General features: G+C 47.2%; 8 protein-coding genes across 8 annotated transcripts; all 8 read left to right on the forward strand.

The window, feature by feature from the left end:
• Positions 1-507: 507 nt before the first annotated feature.
• On the forward strand, positions 508-2,835 carry AGABI2DRAFT_135027 (hypothetical protein). The gene is made up of 7 exons (XM_006459653.1): positions 508-783; positions 847-1,031; positions 1,090-1,427; positions 1,482-1,696; positions 1,755-1,907; positions 1,965-2,545; positions 2,603-2,835. Exons 1-7 carry the CDS (start codon positions 663-665, stop codon positions 2,738-2,740), a joined length of 1,731 nt encoding a protein of 576 aa, XP_006459716.1. The 5' UTR covers positions 508-662; the 3' UTR covers positions 2,741-2,835.
• A 488-nt stretch (positions 2,836-3,323) lies between these two features.
• On the forward strand, positions 3,324-5,760 carry AGABI2DRAFT_116617 (hypothetical protein; the record flags this gene model as incomplete). The annotated part of the gene is made up of 5 exons (XM_006459591.1): positions 3,324-3,381; positions 3,608-5,106; positions 5,161-5,259; positions 5,316-5,433; positions 5,555-5,760. 5 exons carry the CDS (start codon positions 3,324-3,326, stop codon positions 5,758-5,760), a joined length of 1,980 nt encoding a protein of 659 aa, XP_006459654.1.
• A 70-nt stretch (positions 5,761-5,830) lies between these two features.
• AGABI2DRAFT_135029 (hypothetical protein) lies at positions 5,831-6,169 on the forward strand (the record flags this gene model as incomplete). The annotated part of the gene is given in 3 exon segments (XM_006459592.1): positions 5,831-5,887; positions 5,946-6,030; positions 6,041-6,169. Coding segments are annotated over 2 exon segments (179 nt in total), but the record flags the coding sequence as incomplete, so codon positions are not given.
• Positions 6,170-7,063: 894 nt separating this feature from the next.
• AGABI2DRAFT_116618 (hypothetical protein) lies at positions 7,064-9,584 on the forward strand (the record flags this gene model as incomplete). Its single annotated transcript, XM_006459593.1, has 6 exons — positions 7,064-7,115; positions 7,169-7,282; positions 7,337-8,844; positions 8,902-9,009; positions 9,068-9,117; positions 9,350-9,584. The coding sequence occupies 6 exons, from the start codon at positions 7,064-7,066 to the stop codon at positions 9,582-9,584; spliced, it is 2,067 nt and encodes a 688-aa protein (XP_006459656.1).
• Positions 9,585-10,352: 768 nt separating this feature from the next.
• AGABI2DRAFT_116619 (hypothetical protein) lies at positions 10,353-12,512 on the forward strand (the record flags this gene model as incomplete). The annotated part of the gene is made up of 5 exons (XM_006459594.1): positions 10,353-10,410; positions 10,459-10,572; positions 10,625-12,123; positions 12,179-12,277; positions 12,336-12,512. The coding sequence occupies 5 exons, from the start codon at positions 10,353-10,355 to the stop codon at positions 12,510-12,512; spliced, it is 1,947 nt and encodes a 648-aa protein (XP_006459657.1).
• Positions 12,513-12,768: 256 nt separating this feature from the next.
• On the forward strand, positions 12,769-13,208 carry AGABI2DRAFT_116620 (hypothetical protein; the record flags this gene model as incomplete). Its single annotated transcript, XM_006459595.1, has 2 exons — positions 12,769-12,980; positions 13,031-13,208. The coding sequence occupies 2 exons, from the start codon at positions 12,769-12,771 to the stop codon at positions 13,206-13,208; spliced, it is 390 nt and encodes a 129-aa protein (XP_006459658.1).
• A 1,858-nt stretch (positions 13,209-15,066) lies between these two features.
• Positions 15,067-15,382, forward strand: AGABI2DRAFT_191555 (hypothetical protein; the record flags this gene model as incomplete). The annotated part of the gene is made up of 1 exon (XM_006459596.1): positions 15,067-15,382. A coding segment is annotated over exon 1 (300 nt), but the record flags the coding sequence as incomplete, so codon positions are not given.
• An 8,173-nt stretch (positions 15,383-23,555) lies between these two features.
• Positions 23,556-27,311, forward strand: AGABI2DRAFT_202009 (hypothetical protein). Its single transcript, XM_006459597.1, has 7 exons — positions 23,556-24,983; positions 25,040-25,338; positions 25,389-25,556; positions 25,615-25,900; positions 25,955-26,401; positions 26,453-26,720; positions 26,778-27,311. Exons 1-7 carry the CDS (start codon positions 23,559-23,561, stop codon positions 27,038-27,040), a joined length of 3,156 nt encoding a protein of 1,051 aa, XP_006459660.1. The 5' UTR covers positions 23,556-23,558; the 3' UTR covers positions 27,041-27,311.
• The last annotated feature ends 303 nt before the right edge of the window (positions 27,312-27,614 follow it).

Genomic DNA, 27,614 nt, shown 5'->3' on the forward strand with positions numbered 1-27,614 from the left:
AATCTCAACACAGATACAAGGCTATGATGATCCATGAACTTGGACGCCGCCGTCCCTGTCACTTGAAAATTCTTCATGTCCAAGCGGATGAGACCTTATTGCCGGTATGGCCCACTGACCTCCGCCATTTGAGGAGAGCTGTGTTTGAATGCGAAAACCGGGGTCATTACGATAAAGGATACATTGGTGTGGGAACGACGATGGATGTCTCAAGCGCCACCTATAACCACATCTCTCAACATTAATGGATTCTGCGCTTGATCTTCAAGCAAGATTTCTCGATATAACCTCATTTCATCAGTCGACAAGGCTATGATGCTCCATCAGCTTGGACACCGCTCTCAAGAAGAGAACTCTCAACGTATCAGAAGCTCAGAAAGTCGTATGCCGGAATGAGGTATGTCCTACTAACCCCCGCTATTTCAAGAAAAGATCTCCAAGTGAATGCGAATACTAGGCTCATTACAATGTAAAACGTGACAGCAAGGATGGAAGTGTCATCCGCCACCTCTTATCACATCCCCAAGCACCCATCGATTGTCCGTGTAATCTTCGAGCAAGATCAATCGGTAGACCCCGTTTCACGAGCTCTATATCCCTTCCTATATTTAAGTGGTAACACCGTCTGCCCAACTTACTCAGGATTCGCATCCTTTTTCCTCATGTCTGACCCGATATCTCTCATCCCTATCGTCGGGATTCCTGGCGAGGTTAAAAATCGTCTTGATATCCTCGATTTTGTGAAGGACGAAAAGTTCTTTACTCTCTACGTCCGTGCTCTGAGTCGGTATCATCATTGTATTATAGTGGCATATATCTGATGTGTACCCGTGTTATTTCATTCAGAAATTCTCCAAGATCGTGACCAGTCGGACTATTCTTCCTTCTTCCAGCTCGGTGCTATTCACGGAGTGCCCCACACCGAGTGGGCAAAGGCTCGGCCGCAACTCAACCCTTTCCCAGGCGGTTACTGTACGCATGGAAATGTGCTCTTCCCTACCTGGCATCGGGCGTATGAGTCGGCTTGGGAAGTAAGGACATTGTTCAAATCACATATATCTGGAGACTGACGAACTGTTTGGTCAATAGCAAATTCTCTGGCAAGCTGCGGGCACTGTAGCGGAGAAGTTCACCACGCCCAACAAGGAAGAGTGGCTCCAAGCGGCGAGAGATCTCCGTCAGCCCTACTGGGACTGGGGTTACTGGCCTAACGACCCCGATTTCCTCAGTCTTCCAGACGAAGTTGTCAGGCATGAAGAAGTTGAAATCACCGACTTCGATGGCACAAGAATCAAGGTCGAAAATCCCATTCGTCGCTACAAATTCCATCCCATCGACCCTAGCTTCGAAGGTGATTTCGCTCAGTGGCCAACTTCAGTTCGCTACCCCAACGCACAGAAGCAGGAAAACACTGAGGGAATGATCGCGTAGGATATTTTCGGCTCAAATGAAAGTATCGTCTTAATGTTTCTTCTTGACAGGGGAATGAAAGCGGCTGCGCCAGGAATCCGTGAAAGGACTTTTAACACGTTGACGAAGAACTATACTTGGGAGCACTTCAGTAATCACGGCGCAATTTACGGTACAAACGCTAACAGTTTGGAGATGGTGCACAACACTATGCACCTTCTGATGGGGAGGGACCCGACTTTGGACCCTCTTATTACCGGTCATATGGGCTCTGTTCCTCATGGAGGTGTGTCTTCTTGAAACCTCAAAATTGAGGTTGAAATTCATCATACTTTGTTTGCTAGCTTATGAACCCGTATTCTGGATGCATCACTGTAACTGTGATCGACTCTTCGCCCTCTGGCAAGCTATGAACTACGATGTCTATGTCAGCGAAGGAATGAGCTATGAGGCGACTATAAATTATCTTCCTGGGCAGGTCCTGTCTGAGGATTCACGTAAGTTCGAGTTACTGTTAAGTTCTTTTGATTCGAACCGTAATCCTACTTTTCCAGCTCTCGAGCCCTTCTATACCAAAAATCAGGACCCTTGGCAGTCGGATGATCTCGAGAATTGGGAGGTACTTGGCTTCTCATATCCAGATTTCGATGCTGTGAAGGGAAAGTCCAAGGAGGAGAGAAGGAAATACATCAGTGACTTGGTCCGCAGGCGTTATGGGTTTGTGACCACTCAAACGGAAAATCCTGCTCTTCGTCTCTTGTCCTCTTTCCAAAGCGCGCAGAGCGGCCACGAGACCCAATACGCATTGTATGACTGGGTCATTCACGCTAAATTCAGATATTACGAGATTAACGAAAGTTTCTCCATCATCTTCTATTTCGACGAAGGCGAGGGATGCACGCTCAACTCTATCATTGGAACTGTCGATGCCTTCCGTGGCACTACATCCGAGACTTGTTCCAACTGTGCTCGTAATCAAGAGCTTATCGCAGAAGGGTTCGTTCATTTAAATTACTACATCGGTAATGATATCGGGAAGCATGTGGACCGTAAAGCCGACGCGGTTCCAATCTACGAGCCTGCTAAGGTCACTGAATATTTGAAGAAGAGGAAGATTAGCTGCAAAGTTCTATCGGTGAGTGATTTTTTGTGCCAGTAGAGTAGATTGAAGCTGACTCGAAATTCTACATAGACCGGAGCCAAACTCCCGTCTCTTACCGTTGAGATCAAGGGTTCACCCTACTATCTTCCTGCGGGTGAAACTCGTCCCCAGGTTGACAAGGAGAAGCCTACCGTTGTTCTTAACGATATCATCCGAGTCATCACCTAAATATCTTGTACCTTGTAAACCAGGAAGGTGTGCAACCATGTACGATATGAAACAACGTGAATTTTTTCGTTCCAATGTGACTATGGTACTGGGTGACTGCCAAGGAAGCGTTCTTAATTAACATCAAGTGGTAAGTATGCTTTTCTTAGCGATGGGCGTCGTCGCGTACTAGATCGAGACTAGGCGTCACCACTCTGTTGCCAAAGATCCAACATACAGGTCATTGATCATAACCCATGCCATCCAGAAGAAGCTTCTCTTCTCACTTAGACCTTGTGTTACGGGGCATTCGGCGCCAGTTGGTTCACGGAAACAAAATGAATAACGGAATGATGCCACCGCTGCAGCCTGGGAAACCGTGTGAACATTGCTGGGCTTTGAACAAATATGTACAACGGACAAAGAAAGGATAAAAAATGGTTGACATCGGACTTGAGCGCGATCCCACGAACAGTCATTGAACGTGTGTGGGATTCTTTCCTCAGGCTATATATGAAGTCAGTTGGATATATGCCGCTATGCGCAACACAGCGTTCATCTTATTCTCTTCATCCAAAACATCGAAACACGCAATATCTCAATCATGGCAATGCACCCAGAGTTGAAGCGCGCACTTGACGCAAACCTATCTGCGCTGGAAGGTAAGCTCAGAAAAGAAGTATATGCGATATAGGCTAGCTTAATTTATACTCCCGGTAGCGATCGGCCTTTTTACTAAGCGCTACTCTAGCAAACCAGGGGAGCGCGTTGAGTTACGGTCCCGCCGGGAATCAAAAAACAGTGACTGCTCACTCTGGGAGACTTGGCAACCTTGCGAGTTTCATTGGCTCTAACCGTATGAGCCTGCATGTTAACAATTGATTGTAGTATTTCTCAGTTGCCCTTCATATTTGGACCCCGAGTCCCCGCCAGCCAAAGAACCATGTTTGAACGTTCACAAAGACCTCGCGAGGGGGATCATCTCATGGCTCTCTGACTCTGAGAGGAGGAGTAATGTCTACCTTATCGAAGAAGCGCAGACACGAACGAAGAACACTAATGAATATTTTGGAGCCAATGTAGCCACCGTTTGTGATGATGCTCATCGCCTTGGACTACCTCTTCGAGATGCACTCGTTCTCCCTCCTAACATTTCCCGGCTTTGTGCAGCACTCGCAGCACATTACCCTCCATTCCGCCTCATTCTCACCAAGATTTTATTCGATAACACGGAGATTCGTAATTTACCAAAACGTACTCAGTTTAAAAAGCTGATCTATGAACCATGGAAGGCACTTCAAATATCTCATCCCCAGTATGTCGCTGCTCCGCCCGTCATTGTTCTCCGTTGGTATGACCCTACATTTTGGCCATGGGATGAAGAGCTTCTGCGCTCAATATACGAGTTTGCCTCGCCACGGCAGGCTTTGCCGTTATTATGGATCATTTCATTCAGCCCCGAATTTAAGCTTCCTATCCAGGATCTTTTTGACTCTTTCGAGCGCCCCCGAATTACTCGAATTCCTGTTTCCTATAACGATGCTCACACGGAAGCGGAATCATTTCTCCGACGCCGTCTCCGTCTCCTCTGCCAAAAGCACACAGAGATGTTTACCAAACATGAGGTGTGGCCGTCGGAGGAACAAATGTCTCATCTCACCAGAATTTTCTTGGGATCCTTTGACGCCGTTGACGCCGTTGTCCAATTCATTGATTGGGAGGGTGATGGTGGACCAAAGGCACATTTAGAGGTGTTTTTGGCCTATATGGTTGATTCACCCTCACCTTCGGATGAACGACGGTATTGTGCTCTCGATCACTTCTATCGTCAAGTTTTTTCCGCTATCCCTTCCCATCTACTTTCGATCGTGAAACAACTCCTCAGTGTCTGTTATTGCGAAACCTTCCATTTTGCGAGTTCCTTTCAATTAGCTTGCCTGGTTTCCTGTGGGCATGATAGCGTCCTTGACGTGCTTCCCCATCTTTGCCGCTGGGCTGTGATTTCACATATCAAGGACAACGTAGTTTTCTATGCGCCAAGTCCCTTTTTCAGAGGCTTTCTAGAAAATGCGAAGCGGTCAGGACGTTTCTACGTCCAAAAATCCCAATTTCGGTTTTCCACATATCAAGCGTCTATACGCATCATCAGTCATTCCTCAAATCCCGTTAAATACCTGAAATCGGTGGGGCGATTTAATCCAAAGACACACGCTTTCGAAATGAGGCGACTCATGGACTATGCTCTTGATGTATTCTATTATGCCCCTGAGATGGGTTCATCTTCAGAGTGGACGTTATTGCGTTACTTCAATTTTGGTTGCCTGGGTTATTGTGGCAGTAATATACCTTGGTTTGATTTTTTATTTTTCCTCCAGAAGTTAAACGCAGTGAGTGCGCTCACCAAGTGAGTCTTAGGGAAATGGCTGAAGAACGCTCTTTAGTGGGACAAAGATCACTCACCAAACATCGTTCGCGTCGAACCCGCGGGTGATTTGGACAACCGATTTATTGACAAGTGTGGAAGTCTCGCTGAACCATTGGTATGAAGTTGATTTTTTAAACACCCCAGCTAGTGCTCTCAACAGATATCGTCTAGGATCTTGGAGAGAAAGGGGAGTGGTGGGGGCGTCTGAATCCGCCGGGTCCCAAGTATGTGTTACTTGGGCTTGAAGCTGGAACTGTTCTTGTCGTGCTGGCTACTCTGAGAGGTCCAGGTGTGGCACCAACATACTGTGGATTCAGCATTTATACATTTGCTATGCTTGAGTATATGTAGCATGTAACGCATGTAACGGCTCGATTCATGTGACATTGTGTGACATATGCGTCATTCAGGACAGCGATGTGACATGTCCTCGCCTCATCGACATCCCCAGCACAGGCCGCCGACGATTTCTGCCCCAGACTCGGTCTTTCTACTCACAACACCCTCGTTCACTGATGCTCTCGCGACTCCTAGATGGGTTAGTTCCAACAACTCGGACCCCGTAGCCGCACCCGCAGACCACGAAGACACCCGAGAACGAACACGAAAAGTCTGAGGATGATGACCATAAGCCAGAGCCCGCGCCGGCTACAGCAGTTCAAAATTGCAGGTCTAGAACCCCATAATTCGCTATAAAATTCATCCCTTCGACAGAAGCAGGAAGACAGTGCGGGAGTGACCATGTAGGTGGTTTTCACGTAAAATGCTAATACGGTGCTGATGATCCCTTCCTGGCAAAAGACCAAAAGCGACCATTCATGGGTTCCAAGAACGGAGCTTTATGTTATTGCGTCGGCGAAGATGTATTCCTCAAAGCTCTTCACCAATCGCATTGTTGTCATCGGCGCACAGTTTCGGAGATGGTCCACGAGTCTGTCTACTTCCTGGTCGAGAGAGACCTGGCCTTTAACGCGCTCACCTGGCTTCCGTTCCTCATGTTGGTATAAACCTCAGTGCTGGGCTTGAATCATAGCACATCGTATCCTCCTCCTCCGGCAAACTATGAACTACAACGTCTATGTCAGCTAAGGGATAAACCAGGAGGCAACTGTGAATAATCTTCTTGGGAATGTATTGGCTGAGGATTTGCGTAAGTTCGAGATTGACTCCTTGCTATTGTTTGCTGAGCTACTTTTTCATCAAATATAGGAGCCATGGCAATGATCTCGAGATATGGGAAGTAGTCGGATTGCCATACATCTCGATACTGAGAGGAAAGTTCAAGGAGGTCAGAAGGTTATACATTGACAACTTGGTTCGCCAACGTCCTGTATTCGTGACCCATGAAACGGAAAATCCTGCTCTCAGTCTCCTATTTTTTTTTCTAATCCGCGCCGAGCGACCACAAGGCCGAATACGCGTTGTATGATTGGGTCATCAGTCTCAATTCACATATCTCGAAGTCGATACACCGCCTTTTATCTTGACGAAAGTGAGGTATGTACACATAGGAACTGCCATTCCGGGGCTTGTTCGAAGAGGACCCAAACGAATCGATTTATTGGCCCGGAATGCTGCGCTCCAGGACACCCACACCTGTCTTAGCATGGATAATGAACATATCGGCGACCTTTCGGTAATAGTTCGCTATCTCACTCCAACAATGATTTGCCGAGCAGGGAATAGACGTCATGCTGGCTCATAGTGCCGAGGAAGGATAAATTTGGACAACGGCGTGGGATCCCACAGCGACTGAACGTGTGAGTCAGCTCCTCCCCATCGTTTCTTGGGTTCTTTGCTCACGCTAGATATATAGTTATGTCAGTGTATATCTACTGGCATGATCAGCACAGCATCCACTCTCCCCTTCTGTTCTCTCCATTCAAAACACCGAAATACGGAATATCTGGACCATGACAATGCACCCGGAGCTGAAGCATGCACTCGACGCAAACCTATCTGCGCTGGAAGGTACGCTCAGAAAAACACGTATACAATAGAGCCTAGCTTAATATTCACAATAGTAATCAGACTCTTTACTAAGCATCACTCTGGTATATCAGAGGAGCGCGTTGAGTTAGTCGTCCAAGGCGAATTAGAACCCAGTGATTGCTCGTTCTGGGACACATGGCAACCGTGTGAATTTCATTCACTTTAACCATTCCAGCCTGCATGTTAACAATCGATCCTAGTGGGTCGTTTTACTTCACACCCGGGCTCCAGATCCTCAGTTAGTCGAGCATGCTTGAGCATTCACAGTGACCTCACAAGAGAGATCATCTCGTGGCTCTCTGACTCCGGGAGGAGGAGTAATGTATACCTTATTCAAGAAGCGCAGATGCAAACCGATTTCGCCCATGAAATATTGAGAGCCAATGCGTTTGCCTCCATTTGTTACGATGCTCATCGCTTTGGGCTGCCACTTCGAGGCACACTCGATTTCCCTCCTGACATGTTTAGGATTTGCGCAGCACTCGCAACACATTACCCTCCATTCCGCCGCATTCTCACCAAGATATTATTCGATAACACGGAGATTCGCAATATGCCGAAACGTACTCAGTTTAAAAAGCTGATCTATGAACCATGGAAGTCACTTCAGATATCTCATCCCCAGTACGTCGCTGAACCACCCGTCATTGTTCTCCGCTGGTATGACCGTACATCCTGGCCATTGTATGAAGAGGACAAAGAACTTCTGCATTCAATATACGAGTTTGCGTCACCGCGGCAGGCTTTGCCGTTGTTATGGATCATCTCACTCAGCCCCGAATTCGAACTTCCTATCCAGGATCTTTTCGACTCTTTCGAGTGTCCCCGACTTACTCGACTTCCTGTTTGTTATAACGATGCATCTGCGGACACGGAATTATGTCTTAATCACCGCTTCAGTATTCTCCGCCAAAAGCACATGGAGATATTTACCGAACACGAACCATGGCCGTCGGAGGAACAGATATCCCAACTAATTACCATATTTTCTGGATCCTTCGACTCCATTGAAGTCGTTATCGAATTTATCGACTGGGAAGGGGATGGTGGACCAAAAGCACACTTGGAGACATTCCTCGCCTACATGGTTGACTCTCCTTCACCTTCAGGCGAACAACCATACTGTGCCCTCGATCACTTTTATACTCAAGCCTTATATGCTATCCCTCCTGATCTCCTTTCGGTTGTGAAACGGGTCCTCAGCATCTGTTATTGTAAAGGTCGCCTACACAACATGACTTCCTTTTTACTAGCCTGCCTGCTTTCCGTTGGGCAGGATACCGTCCTTGGCGTGCTTCGCCGTCTTTGTCGTTGGGCTGTGATTCTGCATAGAGAAGACGGCGTCGATTGGTATGACCCCTGTCCGTTTTTTAGAGGATTTTTAGAAGATGCGAAGCGATCCACTTGTTTCAACATCAGTAAATTCGAAATTGGGTTTCTCACATATGAAGTTTCTCTACGCATCCTCTGTCATTATCCAAATCCAAGTGAATCACTAAAGCCGGTGGGACGATTTGCTCCAAAAGCGCAAGGTTCAGACATCAAGAAATACATGGACATCGCTCTTTGGACATTCTATTATGTGTCTGCCACGGGTTCACATCCGGAGTGGACATTATTGCGTCGCTTCGATTTTCGTTTCCTGGCTCATTCCCAGGGTAATCTCAATTGGAACATCTTAATTGTTTTCGCCAAAGAGTTGTATGCCGTGAGTGCGCTAATTGAGTGAGTTTTGGGCGATTGACTAAAAAAGCACGCTCTTCAGTGGGACAAAAAATACTCAAACCACTCACCAAATATAGTTCGTGCCAAGCCTGCAGGTCGTTTAGACAGGCAGCTTATAGAAAAGTGTGAAGGGCTCGCTGAACCGCTGGTATGATTTTTTTTCTTCTATAGCAACTTCCCCAGGCAGTGTTCTCATCATCCCATAGGACCTTGAAGAGAAAGGGGGGTGGTGGCAGCTCCGTCCAACGGGTCCCAAGTATGTATTACTTGGGCTTGAAGCTGGAACCGTTCTCGTCGTGCTGGCTACTGATACTAGTCCTTTGATCGAAATAGAGTACTGCGGATTCAGCATCTATACGTCCGCGATGCTTGAGTACATGTGACATAGCTGTACCGTGCAGCGTCATCGATTCATCGCTCGCCTCGTTTCCAGCGTCATTTACCGGCGATTCTCAGTCTTTCTACTCACGACACCCTCATTTCTTTAGTTCTAATCCTGCTCTCGCGGCTACTAGATGTATCAATTCAAAAAAACTTGGACAACCCGAGCACGAACGCGAAATTCGGAGGACGATGACCACAAGCCAGAGCCCGAAAATGTTAGCCGAACACGAGTCAGTGTCGTTGTCGTCGTTGTCGTCCACTGCGTCCACCTTTTCGTCGTCATCTTCTCCACCACCCCCGCCGTCTTCTCCTTCTAGTTCCAACCCAGGGTCTGGCTAATTGCCAGACAGCCCGTACCGGAGAATTATCTGCAGCCCCTCACGCTATATATAACTCGAAACTCTCTTATCCCTGGTTTTCATCGCCCAACCAAGTCCTCTCTTCCGCGATCGAATAACCGACCTCGATTACCTAAATGGTGTCGAATGCGTTTGACGAGTTCGACTAACTCATTGAGTTTACTGCTGCGATGTCGACACGAAGTTCAAGGAATTCAAGATGTTCTTGAAAGACTGGTCGTCGATGATCGTTTACGAAAACCCTTGTTCATCCTGAAGAATGGACTCAACAATGCTCAATTACAAAATTAACTCCTCCGCGACGTGGACAGCAAAATTGGTGACGTCAAGGATATGCATGAAAGCTTAAAACTCTGTACAGGTGCACGCATAACTTCCACCAACAGCAGTCATACAAGCGCTGCCATATTGCGACTGGCGTTATTGACCTAGCGAGCATACATCATTCTGTGTACAGTGATATCGGAATCGTCTCTGTCACAGCCTCAGTAGTCGAAGTCGTATAAAGCGATGCCGCAATATGATGCTAGTCCATGGGATCACAAGTGATGCACTTGCGGCACTGGGCCTAACAAATATATACAAATGATGGCAAGCCACGAGATATTTCCGGCCATCAGCTGTTTGGGTTCCTCGCTCACACTAGTATCAGCTAGTATCTCAGTGTATATTTAACATGATCAGCACGACAACCATTTTACCTTTAATTCGCTCCTTCTAAAATACTGAACTACGGAATATTCGAGTCATGACGATGCACCCGGAGTTGAAGCACGCACTCGACACAAACCTATCGGCACTGGAAGGTAAGATCAAAGTTGTATATGATGGAGGTTAGCTAAAATTTCCGGTAGTGATCAGACTCTTTACAAAGCACCACTCTGGCGTACCAGAGGAACGTATTGATTTAAGCAACCACAAGGAATCAAAACACAGTGATTTATCTTTCTGGGACGCTTGGGAACCTTGTGAATTATTCACGTTACTCATTCGGGCCTGTTTGTTTATAATTGATATTAGTATTTTATAGTTGCCCTTCGTACTGGAATCCCAGATCCGCGCCAGCCAGTGAAGCATTCTTGAGCATTCACAAAGACCTCACGAGGGAGGTCATCTCGTGGCTCTGTGACTCCGGGAGGAGGAGTAACGTCTACCTCATCGAAGAAGCACAGACGCGAACCGAGAACGTCAATGAAAATTATAGAGCCAATGCGTTTGCCTCCATCTGTTACGATGCTCATCGTTTTGGACTACCACTTCGAGGCGCACCCGGTTACCCTCCTATGAACATTTTTCAACTTTGTGCTGTACTCGCAGCACATTACCCTCCATTTCGCCGCATTCTCGCCGAGATATTACTTGATAACACGGAGATTCTTAATCTACCAACGCGTACTCGTTTCAAAAAGCTCATCTATGAGCCCTGGAAGTCACTTCAGATATCTCATCCCCAGTACGTCGCTACGCCACCCGTCATTGTGCTCCGTTGCGATGACCCTGCATTCTGGGATGAAGAACTCCTGCGCTCAATATACGAGTTTGCCTCGCCGCGGCAGGCTTTGCCGTTGCTATGGATCATTTCATTTAACCCCGAATTCCAACTTCCTATCCAGGATCTCTTTTACCCTCTCCAGTTTCCCCCACTGACTCGACTTCCCGTTTGTTATAACGACGCCCTTGCGGACACGGAATCATTTCTTCGTCACCGCTTTAGCATTCTCCACCAAAAGCACAAGGAGATGTTTACTGAACACGAAGTGTGGCCATCGCAAGAACAGATGTCTCATCTCACCAGGATTTTCTTGGGGTCATTTGACGCTGTTGACGTCGTTACCCGATTTGTTGATTGGGACGGAGATGGTGGACCAACGGCACACTTGAAGACATTTTTGGCCTACATGGTTGATTCTCCTTCACCTTCGGATGAACGACCATACTGTGCCCTTGACCACTTCTATATTCGTGCATTTTCCAACATTCCTCACGATCTTCTTCCGGTCGTGAAACGAGTTCTCAGCGTCTGTTATTGCGAAACTGCATATCTCGTGAGCTCCTTTCAAGTCGCTTGTCTGCTTTCCTGTCGGCATGACATTGTCCTGGATGTGCTTCCCCGCCTTTGCCGCTGGGCCGTTATTTCGAATATTCAACATAAAGTCGTTCGCTATAAGCCTAGTCCTTTTTTAAAAGGCTTTTTAGAAGATAGAAAACGATCAAGGCATTTCGATATCCGGAAATCCGAAATCAGGAATCACATATATAAAGTGTGCCTCCGCGTCATCTATCAATTTTCAAATCCCAGTGAATTTCTGAAGCCGTTGGGACGATATGCTCTGAAAGCGCACGGTTCAGAAATCAAGGGATCTATGCAGTACGCTCTTAGAACATTCTATCATGTGTCTACCACGGGTTCACATCCAGAGTGGACATTGTTACGTCGCTTCGATTTTCGTTGCCTGGTTCCTTACCAGAACATTATCGGTTGGATACTTATATTTTCTTTCATTCAAAGGTTGTATGCTGTGAGTGTGCTACCAGCGTTGAGATTTGGTCAGATGACTAAAGCACGCTTTTTAGTGCGACAAAAATAACTCGTCCAACATTGTTCGCGTCGAGCCTGCAAGCCATCTAGACAGCCAGTTTATTGATAAATGCAAAGGCCTTGCCATGCCTTTGGTATGAAGTTGTTTCTATGATCGCCCACGACAGTTTTCTAATTACTATTGCCTCATAGGAGCTTCAAGAGATGGATTATGATGAGGCACTGCGTCCGACGGGTCCCAAGTATGTATTACTTGGACTTGAAGCCGGAACCGTCCTCGTTATACTGGCTACTACTAGAGGTCCTGGAGTCAAGTCGAGATACTGCGGATACAGCATCTATTCGGGTGCTATGCTCGAGTATATGTAACTGTAACATGTGAAATTGTGTAACTTTACACCAAAGGCTAGGCGTTAAGTTTCCAAAAGCCGTTTAGGCTCTACCGATAAAACACAACAGGAAGTGACATTGTGTGACGTACTACAGTACTGCCACGACGGCGATGAGCCTCGTCGCTTGCCTCGTCTGCAGTACAGTTCACCGACAATTTTCTGCCTCAGACTCAGTATTTCTACTCACACCATCCTCGTTTGTTTGGTTATAACTCTGCTCTCGTGGCTCCTGGATGGGTCAATTCAAAAACACGGACCCCAAAGACACACCCGAGGACGAACACGACAAGTCGGAGGACGATTACTGCAAGCCAGAGCCCAAAATTGAGGCCAAACATGAGTCTGTGTCGTCGTCGTCCACTGCGGCCACCTCTTCATCATCATCTTCAGCACAACCTCCACCATCTTCTCCTTCTAGTCCCAGCCCCGCGTTTATTGCCAGACAGTCCGCACCGGAAACTACCCGCAGCTCACCCCGCGACCTATAACTCGAAGTCCTCTTTCCCCTGGTTTTCATCGCACAACTCAATCCTCTCTTCCGTGCCCATATAACCAACTTCTCGATAAATCAAGTGACGTCAAATGTGCTCGAAAATCGTCGGTGGCAAGAGATGGTAGTCGGCCAAATTGGCGTAGACGATCCACCGTCTCTGCAGAGCAAGGTCTGAAATGATACGATGGAGCTCAGCCAGACTCACTCCATTGAATGAAAGGAAACATGCTACATACGCTCAATGGTGGCTACGGTGCTCTTACCTGTCTCTGAATCAATCACGCTGCATTGGTTGCGCTGAAGGACAAGATCGTCTTCGTCAGTTGGGATGATCGAAGAATTTGACGTTGCATCCACACGAGGATCGTTGCAGCTGGGATTATGACGTATCGAGAATCGAGAAGGTCCCTCCATAGAAAAACCGAATTTAACTTCGATTGAGATTACCCATACATAGCCGCAAGAATAGATGTGCTGCGCGCAATCTAGCGACAAAGAGTGATGAAGGAAACTCGCCTCGTTGCTTCGTTCGGGATTGAGCGTTCTTGCCAGCCACTTTAGCCACTGGCAAAGCATACTCGACGTCCAATCCTCCTTTGACAGCAAAATAAGACAATATTCTTGTTGGCCGTACATTGTTCTTGGTATGGTCGTATCTGAATGTTCATATGTTCTGAGGGCATGGCATAGGTTTGCTTGTAGTAGTCAATGACGCATGCACTCAGGCTGCTGCAATATCTGAAGGTGGTGCACTAACGTCATAAGCAACACACTCGCAGTAGGCGTGAACAGCCGATTAACGTAACATGTGGACGATTTCGAAAGACTTGAGCACTGATATGCAACAGGCAAATGAATGATAGCGTATATATATGATTGAGGACGCCAGTGATCCCACGAATAGTCAAGGCAACTCCCGCCCATGCATCATCTTCGTGGGTTCCGGATATGTGCGGCTGTGATCTATCCTGTTCTTTGATCACCAGATCGTCCATATACACTATATCTGGACCATGATGCACCCAGAGTTGAAGCACGCACTCGACGCAAACCTATCTGCGCTGGAAGGTAAACTCAGAAAAAATTGTATACTATGGATGCTAGCTTAAAATTGTCGGTAGTGATCAGACTCTTCAAAAAACACCACTCCGGCGTACCAGAGGAGCGTATTGAGTCATACCCCCTCCAGGAATTTAACCACAGTGACGTCTTGTTTTGGGACAGTTGGCAACCTTGTGAGTTTCATTCAGTTTACTCATTGAAGCCTGCCTGCTAACAATCGATGATAGTATTTCATAAATTGAATTGGTACTGGGTCACTGAGCACCCACCAGCTAGTGAAGCTTTCTTGAGCATCCACAAAGACCTCACGAGGAACGTCGTCTCGTGGCTCTGTGATTCCGGGAGGAGGAGTAATGTCTACCTCATCGAAGAAGCGCAAACACGAACCGAGAACGTCAATGAAAATTATAGAGCCAATGCGTTCGCCTCCATTTGTTACGAAGTTCATCGCTTTGGACTACCACTTCAAAACGCACCTAATACCCCTCCCGACATTTTTACGATTTGTGCAGCACTCGCAGCATATTACCCTCCATTTCGCTGCATCCTTGCCAAGACTTTAATTGATGACCCGGAAGTTCTTAACCTACCAACTCGTACTCAGTTTAAAAAGCTCATCTACAAACCATGGAAGGCACTTCAGATATCTCATGCCCAGTACATCGCTGCACCGCCTGTCATTGTTCTCCGTTGGTATGGTTCTACATTCCGGCCACCGGATGAAGAGCTTCTGCGCTCAATATACGAGTTTGCCTCGCCGCGGCATGCTTTGCCATTGTTGTGGATTATCTCATTCAGCCCCAAATTCAAGCTTCTTACTATCCAGGATGTCTTTTATCCTCTTCAGTTTCCCCCACTGACTCGACTTCCTGTATCTTATAACGACGCCCCTGCGGACACTAAATTATTTCTTCATTACCGCTTCAGTATTGTCCGCCAAAAACACAAGAAGATGTTTCTCGATGACGAAGTGTGGCCATCAGAGGAACAGATGTCCCATCTCACCAGGATTCTCTCGGGATCCTTCGATTCTGTTGACGTCGTTATCCAATTCATCGATTGGGAAGGGAACGGCGGACCAAAGGCCCGCTTGGAGACATTTCTCGCATACGTGGTTGACTCTCCTTCACCTTCGGACGAACAGCCATATTGTGCTCTCGACTACTTCTATACTCGAGCACTTTCCGCTATCCCTCCCGGCCTGTTTTCAATTGTGAAACGGGCTCTCGGTGTCTGTTATTTCAAACCCTTCTATTCAGTGACTTCCTTTCAACTAGCTTGTCTGCTTTCCTGTCGGCATGATATTGTCCTTGATGTGCTTCCCCGCATTTGTCACTGGGCTGTGACTTTGGATAAAGAAACTAAAGTAGTTCGTTATAGGCTTGGTCATCGCGGCTTTTTTACAGGCTTTTTAGAAGATGCAACGCGATCAAGGCATTTCGACACCCGGAAATTCAAAATTAGGATCCACATGTTTGAAGTGTGTCTACGCATCATCTATCATCTTTCAAATCCTAGTGAATTACTGAAGCCGGTGGGACGATCTGCTTTAAAAGCGCACGGTTCAGAAATCAACGGATTCCTGCAATACGCTCTTGATACATTCTATTATGTGCCTGCTACAGGTTCTCATCCAGAGTGGACATTATTGCGTCGCTTCGATTTTCGTTGCCTGGCTCATTCCCAGAGTACTTCTTATTTGTCCCTTTTGGTTTTGTTTGTCAAAGGGTTGTATGTCGTGAGTGTGCTACTAGCGTTGAGTTTTGGCAAATAACTCCAGCACGCTCTTTAGTGGGACAAAAATAACTCACCAAACATCGTTCGTGTCCAGCCGGCGGGTCCTTTAGACAGCCAGTTTATAGAAAAATGTGAAGGACTCGCTGAACCATTGGTATGTATGTTTTATTTCCTATAGCAACTTCAGGCAGTGTTCTCACTATCCTATAGGATCTTGAAGAGAAAGGGGGGTGGTGGGAGCTAGGTCCAACGGGTCCCAAGTATGTATTACTTGGGCTTGAAGCTGGAACCGTGCTCGTTGTGCTGTCTACTACTAGAGGTCCTGGGGTCAAGCCAAGATACTGTGGATTCAGCATTTATACGTCTGCTATGCTCGAGTATATGTAACGTATATCATGTGACATTGTGTGACGTAGCAGCACGCCGCTCGCCTCGTCTGTCGGAACTTTCCAAATTGCATAATAAGCGAACGTTTTCCTTTTCGAGCATTTTAGGGCATTTTGGGGCATTTTTGCATTATTTTTTACACCTTAAAATGCCTTAAAATCAGCCTAAAATGTCCAAATAATGCCCAAATGATAAGAATCAGTTATAATGCAGTTTGGAAAGTTCCGACATCCGCAGCGCTGTTCACCGACGATTTCTACCTCAGACTCGGAATTTCTACTCACAAGACCCTCGTTTATTCAGATATAATCCTGCTCTCGCGGCTCCCAGATGGGTGAACTCAAAAAACCCGGACCCCGAAGACACACCCGAGAACGAACACGACAAGTCGGATGACAATGACCACAAGCCAGAGCCCGAAAACGAGGCCGAGCACGAGTCAGCGTCGTCGTCCTCGTCGTCGGCGTCTACTGCGTCCACCTCTTCATCATCGTCTTCAACACCACCCCCGCCGTCTTCTCCTTCTAGTCCCAACCCCGGGTCTGGTCCTATAGCCAAGCAGTCCGTACCGGAAAACTACCCGCAGCTCCTTGCGCTACCATTAACCCGGCGGCCTCTTTTTCCCGGGTTTTACAAAGCCGTCGAACTTGAAACGCCTAAAGGAGTACGGGGAGTTGACCAACCTTCAAGGCTTGAGCCATCTACTAGCGAAGCGAATGTTACAAGGAACTACCTCGGTTGGCTAACACAAGTATATGTTTTTTTCCGCCTCCACGACACATTGTTCTGATTTTCAAGTTCAACTAGATCCCATGGGATCAACACATGCCTGATAGCTCAACACACGCAAAAATGTTTCCCAACGAAGTCCATTGCGGCCTCGTCGACGTCAAGCTTGGCCGTTCAGGTGTTGGAATGGCGAGTATCAGAAAGAATATATTTCGTGCTCTTGAACGGCAGTTCTTCAGATTCAGTGCTGTTGGATTAACGCATGTTGCCAAGATTAAAGGTTATCGACGGAAATACGTTAGGTTTGTATTTTCCTTTTGTTTCTAGGGGCGCGAGGCTAACGCGTGAACAAGGCTTTACCAGGGAAGATCATTTAGGCGTTGAAACGTGTTGGAGCGGAGAATCCTCTCGTGCTCATTGTCGAGGTTGACAAAATCGGACGTGGGATTAACGGAGACCCTGCCAGCGCGCTTTTATACATGAACTCGTCCCCAAGCTGACAAGAAGAAGCCTAGTGTTGTTCTTAGCGATTTACACTGCCATCCAAGTCGTCAAGTAAATGGCGTGACGACCTCGAGACCAGGCTGTGAAGGCGGATGAGACTATCCTCGGCACGGGAAAGCGAGTCATATTAGCGATGCTGTCCGAATGAATATACTTGAGAAATGTTGAATGCAGAGTGCAAAGCTGTACGCATAAAACTAGTGATGGCGTATATTCCCACGAACAGCCAATTATCGTTTAGATATAAGCAACACATGGCATCTATCCTTTCCTCATCACCCAAAATACCGAAATACGAAATACCTGGAATATGAAGATGCACCCAGATTTGAAGCACGCATTCGACACAAACCTATCTGCGCTGGAAGGTAAGCCCAGAAAAATTTGCATACGATTGCGGCTAGCTTATTATTGCCGATAGTGATCAGACTCTTTACAAAGCACCACTCTGGCGTACCAGAGAAACGCATTGGGTTGCGCAGCCAACATGAATTAAAACCCAGTGATAGCTCTTTCTGGGACACTTGGCAACCTTGTAAATTTCATTCACTTTAATCATGTGAGCCAGTCTGCTAACAATCGATAATAGTATGTCATAAATTGCATCGGCTCTCGGACCCTGAGTCCCCACCAGCTAGTGAAGCGTTCATGGGCATTCACAAAGGCCTCACGAGGGATGTCATCTCGTGGCTCTGTGACTCCGGCAGGACGAGTAATGTTTATCTTATCGAAGAATCTCAGGCACACACCGAGAACATCAATGAAAATTATAGAGTCAATGTGTTTGCAATCGTGTGTTACGATGCTCATCGCTTCGGAACGCCATTTCGAGACACATCCGGTATAATCCCCCCTTACTTTTCCCTGCTTTCTGCTGCACTCGCAGCACATTACCCTCCATTCCGATGCATTCTTGCCAAGGCATTAATTGATAACCCGGAAGTTCTTAACCTACCAACACGTACTCAGTTTAAAAAGCTCATTTACGAACCATGGAAAGCACTTCAGATATCTCATCCCCAGTACGTCGCTGCACCACCCGTGATTGTTCTCCGTGGCGATGACCCTTCTTTCTGGGATGAAGAGCATCTACGCCCGATATACGACTTTGCTTCGCCGCGGCATGGTTTATCATTGCTATGGATTATCTCATTCGGCCGCAAATGCAAACTTCCTATCCAGGACTTGCTTGACCCTTTCGAGTGTCCACGAGTTACTCGACTTCCTGTTTGTTATAATGATGTCCCTGCGGACACAGAATTATTTCTTCATCACCGCTTCAGTATTCTCCGCCAAAAGTACAAGGAGATGTTTCTTGATGACGAAGTGTGGCCATCAGAGGAACAGATGTCCCATCTCACCAGGATTTTTTCGGGATCCTTCGATGCTGTTGACGTCGTTACCCAATTCGTCGATTACGAGGGTGATGGTGAACCAAAGGCGCACTTGAAGACATTTCTCGCATACATGGCTGACTCTCCTTCGCCTTCAGACGAACAACCGTACTGTGCTCTTGACCACTTCTATACTCGTGCATTTTCCAACATTCCTTCCGAGCTTCTTCCGGTCGTGAAACGGGTCATCAGCGTCTGTTGGTTCAGTTACCCAAATTACGCGACTTCCTTCTTACTAGCCTGCCTGCTTTCCCTTGGGCATGATGTTGTCCTTGGCGTGCTTCGCCACCTTTGCCGCTGGGCTGTGACCCTGCACAGAGAAGACGAGGTCGTTTGCTATTCCCCTAGTCCATTTTTGAGAGGCTTTTTAGAAGATGAGACGCGATCAAGGCGTTTCAACATCAGCGAATCTGAAATTAGGTTTCTCACATATGAAGTGTCTCTACGCATTGTCCGTCATTATACAAATCCAAGTGAACTACTGAAGCCGGTGGGACGATTTTCTCCAAAAGCGCACGGTTCGGAAATCAAGAAAGTCATGGAAAACGCTCTGTGGAAATTTTATTATGCGCCTGCCACGGGTTCACATTCACATCCGGAGTGGACATTATTGCGTCGCTTCGATTTTCGTTGCCTTGCTCTTTTCCAGGGTACTTACTATTGGGCCAATTTCTTTTCTTTCGTCAAAAGGTTGTATGTTGTGAGTGTGCTACCAGCTTTGAGTTTGGGGTAAATGACTAAAGCATACTTTTTAGTGGGACAAAAATAACTCACCAAACCTCGTTCGTGTTGAGCCTGTAAGCGCTTTAGACAGCCAGTTTATTGATAAATGCAAAGGCCTCGCCGCGCCTTTGGTATGAAGTTGTTTCTTTAACAATCCCAGGTAGTGTTCTCACCATCCTATAGGATCTTCAAGATAAAGGGGAGTCGTGGGAGATGCGTCCAACGGGTCCCAAGTATGTATTACTTGGGCTTGAAGCTGGAACCGTGCTCGTTGTACTGGCTACTACTAGAGGTCCTGGGGTCAAGCCAAGATACTGTGGATTCAGCATCTATACGTCTGCTATGCTCGAGTATATGTAACACATATCATGTGACATTGTGTGACTAGCAGCACGTCGCTCGCCTCGTCCGCAGCGCTGTCCTCCCGCGATTTCTGCCTCAGACTCGGTAATTCTACTAACAGCACCCTCGTTTGTTTGGATATAATCCTGCTCTTGCGCCTCCCATATGGGTGAATTCAAAAAATCCCTGACCCCGAAGGCACACCCGAGAATGAACGCGAAAAGTCGGAGGATGATGACCACTAGCCAGAGCCCGAAAATGAGGCCGAGCACGAGTCTGTGTTGTCGGCGTCCACTGCGTCCGCCTCTTCATCATCGTCTTCAACACCACCTCCACCGTCTTCTCCTTCTAGTCCCAATCCCAGGTCTGGTCCTATATAGCCGAGCAGTCCGTACCGGAAACTACCCGCAGTTCTTCGCACTACCAATAGCCTGGAGGCCTCTGGTTTTCATCGCACAACTTAATCCTCTCTTCCGGACCCAGATATCCAACTTCTCGATAAATCAAGCGGCGTCAACTGTGTTTGAAAATCGTCGGTGGTAAGGTATGGTGATCGGCCGAATCGGCCGAATCGACCGTAGCCGATCCATCGTCTCTGCAGAACAAGATCTGAAGTGATACGATAAAGCTCAGCCAGCTCAACCCATTGAAGGAAGGGAAAGTGCCACATGCGCTCAATATTAGCAACTGTGACTCTATCCGTCTCTGAATCAACCACTCTGCATTGGTTGCGGCTGAAGGACGTAGCTCGTCTGCAAGGATTGATGCTACATCTGCCGGAGGATCATTGCAGCTAGGACTATAGTGTATTGTGAATGAAGAAGGTCCCTCCATATAGGAATCGAATTCGTTTCGACTGAGATGATTCATATATAGGCAGAAGAATAGACGTGCTGCGCGCAAATTCAGCGACAAAACGGTGTGATGGAGGAAACTCGCCCTCGTTGCTTCGTTCGAGACCGAGCGTTACTGCCAGCCATTTTAGCCACTAACAAAGCATACTCGATATTTAATCTCTAAAGTAAGACAATATTTTCGTCGGACGTAAATCATTCTCATTCTTATGGTTATATCTAAAAGTTCAAATTTTCGGAGGGCGTGACATAGGTAATAAGTTATTACACACTGTCTCGTAGTAATCAATGACACATGCGCTGCTGCGCTGTATATGAAGGTGATGCCTCATATCACTCGCAGTTGGCGTGAACAGCCGAAATACCATGTGGACGATGTCGATGAGCCTTGAGCACTATTATGCAACAGGCAAGCCTACGATCCCACGAACAGTCAAGGCAACTCCCGCCCATCATCTTCTTGGGTTCTGGATATGTGCGGCTGTGGTTATCACAGCTTCAGCCATCCTCTCCTCTTACGCCATATCTGGATCAGGACGATGCACCCAGAGTTGAAGCACGCAGTAGACGCTAACTTATCTGTGCTGGAAGGTAAGTTCCAGAAAAAATTGTATATGATGAGGCTAGCTTAATATTCTTGCTAGTGATCAGACTCTTTAAAAGGCACCACTCTGGCGTACGATTGGAGGGCATTGATGATCTTCCCCTTGCCAGGCGACTACCTCTGAACCACAGCCATTTCGCATTCTGGGACACTTGGCTACCTTGTGAATTTCTTCCAGTTTATTCGTTTAAGCCTGCCTGCTCATAACAAATAATAGTATTTCGTAAATTGCATCACTACGCGGAGTCTGGGCCTGCACTAGCTAGTGAGCAACTCTTGAGCATACACAAAAGCCTCACGAGGGAGATCATCTCGTGGCTCTGTGACTCAGAGAGGAGGAGTAACGTCTACTTCGTTGCGGAAGCGCAGACTCAAATGAAGAATATTGTCAGCGAAAATTATAGAGCTAATGCATTTGCCACCATTTGTTACACTGCTCATCGATTCGGACTACCACTTCGAGATAAAACTGGTCAGCCTCTAAACATTCGCGAGCTTTGTTTTGTACTTGCAGTACAATACCCCCCATTCCGCCACATTCTCACCAAAATATTAATTGAAAATCCAGAAGTTCATAAACTACCAAGTCGTGTTCGCTTCAAAAAGCTCATCTATGAGCCCTGGAGGTCACTTCAGATATCTCATCCCAAGTTCCTCACTGCGCCACCGGTTGTTGTTCTCCGCTGGGATGAATCTGCACTCATTGATGAAGAGCTTCTGCGCTCAATATGCGAGTTTGCCTCGCCGCGGCATGGTTCATCGTTGCTATGGATCATCTCATTCAGCCCCAAATGCAAACTTCCTCTCCAGGGCCTTCTTGACCCTTTCGAGTGTCCACGACTTACTCGCCTTCCTGTTTGTTATAACGATGCATCTGCGGACACGGAATTATGTCTCCATCACCGCTTCAGCATTCTCCGCGAAAAGCATGTGGAGATGTTTACCAAACACGAAGCATGGCCATCAGAGGAACAGATGTCCCAACTGATTACCATATTTTCGGGATCCTTCGACTCCATTGACGTCGTTATCGAATTCATCGACTGGGAAGGGGATGGTGGACCAAAGGCGCACTTGGATACATTTTTGGACTATATGGTTGGTTCTCCCTCACCTTCGGATGAACGACCGTACTGTGCTCTCGACCACTTCTATACTCGAGCACTTTCCGCTATCCCTCCCGACATATTTTCAATAGTAAAACGGGTCCTCGGTGTCTGTTATTTCAAGACTTTCTCTCTCGTGACCTCCTTCCAACTTGCTTGTCTGCTTTCCGACTGTGGGCATGATAATGTCCTTGACGTGCTGCGCCGCCTATGCCGCTGGGCTTTGATTTTGGACATCCAAGGCGAAACCGAGATCGTTCGTTATACGCCCAGCGCCTTTTTTAGAGGCTTTCTAGAAGATGGACATCGATCAAGGCATTTCAACATCCGCAAACCTGAAATTAGGTTTCTCGCATTTGAAGTGTCTCTACGCATCGTCGGTCATTCTTCGAATCCCAGTGAATTACTGAAACCATTAGGACGATCTGCTCTAAAAGCTCATAGTTCAGAAATCGTGGAATTCATGGACAGCGCTCTTTCGACATTTTATTATGCGCCTGACTTAGGTTCCCATCTAGAATGGACATTATTGCGTCGCTTCGATTTTCGTTGCCTGGCTCATTCCGGGATTGCTTTCCGACATTTGTCTAAATTCGTTCTTTTCGTCAAAAGGTTGTATGTCGTGAGTGTGCTACTACCGTTGAGGTTTGGGAAAATGACTAAAGCGCGCTTTTAGTGGGACAAAAATAACTCACCAAACATCGTTCGTGTCGAGCCAGCAGGTCCTTTAGACAACCAGTTTATAGAAAAGTGTGAAGGGCTCGCTGAACCATTGGTATGAATGTTTTTTTCTATAGCAACTTCCTTAAGCAGTGTTCTCACCCGATCCTATAGGATCTTGAAGAGAAAGGGGAGTTCTGGAAGCTGTGTCCAACGGGACCCAAGTATGTATTACTTGGACTTGAAGCTGGAAGCGTCCTCGTCATATTGCCTACTGATACTGGTAGTATTCCTTGGGGCAAGCCGAAATACTATGGATGCTGCATCTATACGTCTGCTATGCTTGAATACATGTAACATGTAACATGTGACTTTGTGTGACATAACAGTATTACTGCGTCATTGCGTGCTATTTTGCCAGGACAGCGATGAGCGTCGTCGCTCGCCTCGTCCGCAGCGCTGTTCACCGACGATTTCTGCCTCAGACTCGGACTTTCTACTCACAAAACCCTCGTTTATTCAGATATAATCCTGCTCTCGCGGCTCCCAGATGGGTGAACTCAAAAAACCCGGACCCCGAAGACACACCCGAGAACGAACACGACAAGTCGGAGGACAATGACCACAAGCCAGAGCCCGAAAACGAGGCCGAGCACGAGTCAGTGTCATCGTCGTCGTCGTCGGCGTCCACTGCGTCCACCTCATCATCATCGTCTTCAACACCACCCCCGCCGTCTTCTCCTTCTAGTCCCAACCCCGGGTCTGGTCCTATAGCGAAGCAGTCGGTACCGGAAAACTACCCGCAACTCCTTGCACTACCAATAGCTCGGAGGCCTCTTTTTCCTGGGTTTTACAAAGCCGTCGTGGTACGCAACCCTTCCGTCGTGGCTGCCATCAAAGACATGATGAAACGCGGTCAACCGTATCTCGGAGCATTTCTTCTCAAGGATGAGCACACTGACAGTGATGTGATCACTGACGTCAACTCAGTCCATTCCGTTGGTGTTTTTGCTCAAATCACGAGCGTGTTTGCGGCAGCGAGGCGGGACGGAGATGACAAAGAAGAAGGTCTTACGGCGGTTTTGTATCCTCATCGAAGAATTCGTATTGCCGACCTTGTAAAGGCCGGCAGTGCCGTTGGCTCTGCACCATCGACACCAGATACCGGTTCGGAATTACCAACGCCGCCGCCTACCCCGGAAACTGCAGATTTGGGTCACATACAGACGTCTTTCTTGCATGACCATGCTGTGTCTATCGTCAACGTGGAGAATTTGCAAACACAACCGTATAACAAGGACGATCAATACATCCGGGCGTTCATGTCGGAAATAGTTTCGGTCTTCAAGGATATTGCACAGCTTAATCCACTCTTCCGTGACCAGATAACCAACTTTTCGATAAATCAAGTCGCGTCGAATGTGTTTGATGAACCCGACAAGCTCGCCGATTTTGCTGCTGCGGTATCGACAGGCGAAGTCCAAGAACTTCAAGATGTTCTCGAAAGTCTGGTCGTCGATGACCGGTTGCGGAAAGCCTTGCTCGTCCTGAAGAAAGAACTCATCAATGCTCAATTGCAGAGTAAACTCGCCCGCGATGTGGATAGCAAAATTGCTAAACGTCAAAGGGAATACTATCTTATGGAGCAGCTGAAGGGTATCAAGAAGGAACTGGGCATGGAAAGTGATGGCAAGGACAAGCTGATCGAGAAGTTCAGGGAGCGCGCGAAGAACTTGAAAATGCCAGAAGGAGTACGGAAGGTCTTTGATGAGGAGTTGACGAAACTCCAAGGGCTTGAACCAGCTGCTAGCGAAGCGAATGTTACAAGGAACTACCTCGACTGGCTAACCCAAGTATACATTTTCTTACACCTCTACGAAGCATCGTTCTGATTTCTACATTCAACTAGATTCCATGGGGCCAACACACGCCTGAGAACTATTCCTTAACACACGCGAAAACGGTTCTTAACGAAGACCATTATGGCCTGGTCGACGTCAAGTCTCGTATCCTAGAGTTCCTGGCCGTAGGCAAGCTGCGTGGCACCGTCCAAGGAAAAATCATTTGTCTCGTTGGTCCTCCCGGTGTTGGGAAGACGAGTATCGGAAAGAGTATATCTCGTGCTCTTGGCCGGCAGTTCTTCAGGTTCAGTGTTGGTGGATTAACGGATGTCGCCGAGATTAAAGGTCATCGACGGACATACGTTGGGTTTGTATTCTCCTTTTGTTTCTAGGGATGCGAGGCTGACACGTGAATAGAGCGTTACCAGGGAAGATCATCCAGGCGTTGAAACGTGTTGGAACGGAGAATCCTCTCGTGCTCATTGACGAGGTGGACAAAATCGGACGTGGGATTAACGGAGACCCTGCCAGCGCGCTTTTAGAAATGCTCGATCCCGAACAAAACAATAGTTTCCTCGATCACTAGTACGCGTTGTCCATTGTTTTTGCCTCCCGTTCCATATCCTTACAACTATGATTTCAGCATGGACGTTCCTGTTGACCTCTCTCGCGTCTTATTCGTATGCACGGCCAACAATCTTGATACCATCCCTGCACCGCTTCTCGATCGTATGGAAGTATTAGAAGTTTCAGGATATGTGACTGAAGAAAAAGCTGCTATTGCTTCGAGGTATCTAGGACCTCAGGCGAAGGAAGCTTCGGGTTTGGGAAGTGCTGATGTTCTGATTGATACTGCTGCTGTGGATGTTTTGATCAAGTATTATTGTAGAGAGAGCGGGGTTAGGAATCTGAAGAAGCATATTGACAAGGTACGGTTTGTGTTCATATTGTGGAGAGTAATGCTCATTCTTTTCCGGGTTTAGATATACCGCAAGGCGGCATTGAAACTCGTGGAAGAACTTGGAGAAGAGACATTCCCTGAACCTAAAGACACGCCTGCCGCTGCGTCTGCTTCATCCACCGTAGATGACGCTGCCTCGGTCTCATCCTCCACCTCCACTCTTGTCGACGACCCTGAACCCTCTCATACCGTCAAATCGCAAGAGCCACTTCCTAACGAACCCATCAGCTCTCAAATCGTAGACGAACTCCTCCACCCAACAAAAGTCGTTACGACCGACGAGAGGAAGCCTATGAAAATACCCGATTCTGTTCACATGAAGATTACGATCGAGAATTTGAAGGATTATGTTGGACCACCGATTTATCAAAAGGACAGAATGTATGTCACGCCTCCGCCACCTGGCGTTTCGACTGGACTGGGGTATCTAGGAAACGGGAGTGGTGCGGTTATGCCTGTTGAAGCTATGGTATGTGTACGTTCAACTTCTTTTCTTGATCTTTACTTATGATATCTGTAGAGTATGCCCGGAAAGGGAGGTCTTCAGTTGACAGGTAAACTAGGCGAGGTGATTCGAGAATCGGCACAAATTGGGCTGAGCTGGGTGAAAGCTCACGCTTATGAGCTTGGTGTGACGAAGACTCCGGAAGAACAGTTCTTGACGGATAGGGATATTCATGTACATATGCCTGAAGGGAGTATTGGAAAGGAGGGACCTAGTGCTGGGACTGCAATTCTGAGTGCTTTTGTCTCGTTGTTTACGAAGACCAGGATTAATCCTGATATCGGTATGTGTGTTCCTCCCAATCCTGACATCATCTAATTATCATTTTTTTTTGTTTTAGCCATGACTGGTGAAATCTCTCTCGTAGGCCAAGTACTACCGGTAGGAGGTCTCAAAGAAAAAATCTTGGCCGCACATAGGGCGGGTATAAAGACCATAATAGCTCCCAGTGCGAATAGAGCGGATATTGAGGAGAATGTACCGGAGAGCGTGAAAGTTGGGATTAAATTCGTTTATGTGGAGAATGTGAGAGAGGTTTTGGAGGAGGTGTTTGAGGAAGGTGATGGTCTTAGGAAGGTTTGGGAGGAGAGGTGGTCTAGGTGATTTGTATGATGACGAGTCAAATACCTGCGGGGGAAAGAGGGTTTAATGGGTTCGTGTTTGATATTGCCTCATACTCATACATTGCTCGGGCGAAATTCGTTGTTACGAGGATCATCTCGTAGGGTTGTCGCTCGTTTGGGTCGATGTGGGTAATAGGTGATGCTGATAGTGTCGTGGTGAGAGGTTGGTAGTGCTTTTACTGGGTGCATTAGATGAGGGTGTTTGTGTATCTAGTCTTTTTTATAATCATACACTACTTATTTTTTATGACAAGGTTAGACATGTTCGAACTTAGAAGTCGTGCTCCGAACAGGTTGATTGGTTGAGGCCGCCTTCAATTAGATAGGCCATTGGCGGGATTTGAGACCAATGATACGAAAGAAGGGTCCGGGGTTCAAGGGGCTCATACATACTCGGGCTAAGTTGCCAGGAGCTCCCTGAGGAGTGTAGTGTGGGTTTTTCGAGGCCTTCAGTCGCTCTTTGACTGGAGGATGATTTTCTGATGCTATCATTTATTTTGGTACATCATTTGATTGTCTGGATGTTGACCTTCTTTCCCCGAAAAGGACGGCCG

This window comes from Agaricus bisporus (assembly GCF_000300575.1).
Source record: "Agaricus bisporus var. bisporus H97 unplaced genomic scaffold AGABI2scaffold_3, whole genome shotgun sequence".
Taxonomy (NCBI): Eukaryota; Fungi; Basidiomycota; class Agaricomycetes; order Agaricales; family Agaricaceae; genus Agaricus; species Agaricus bisporus.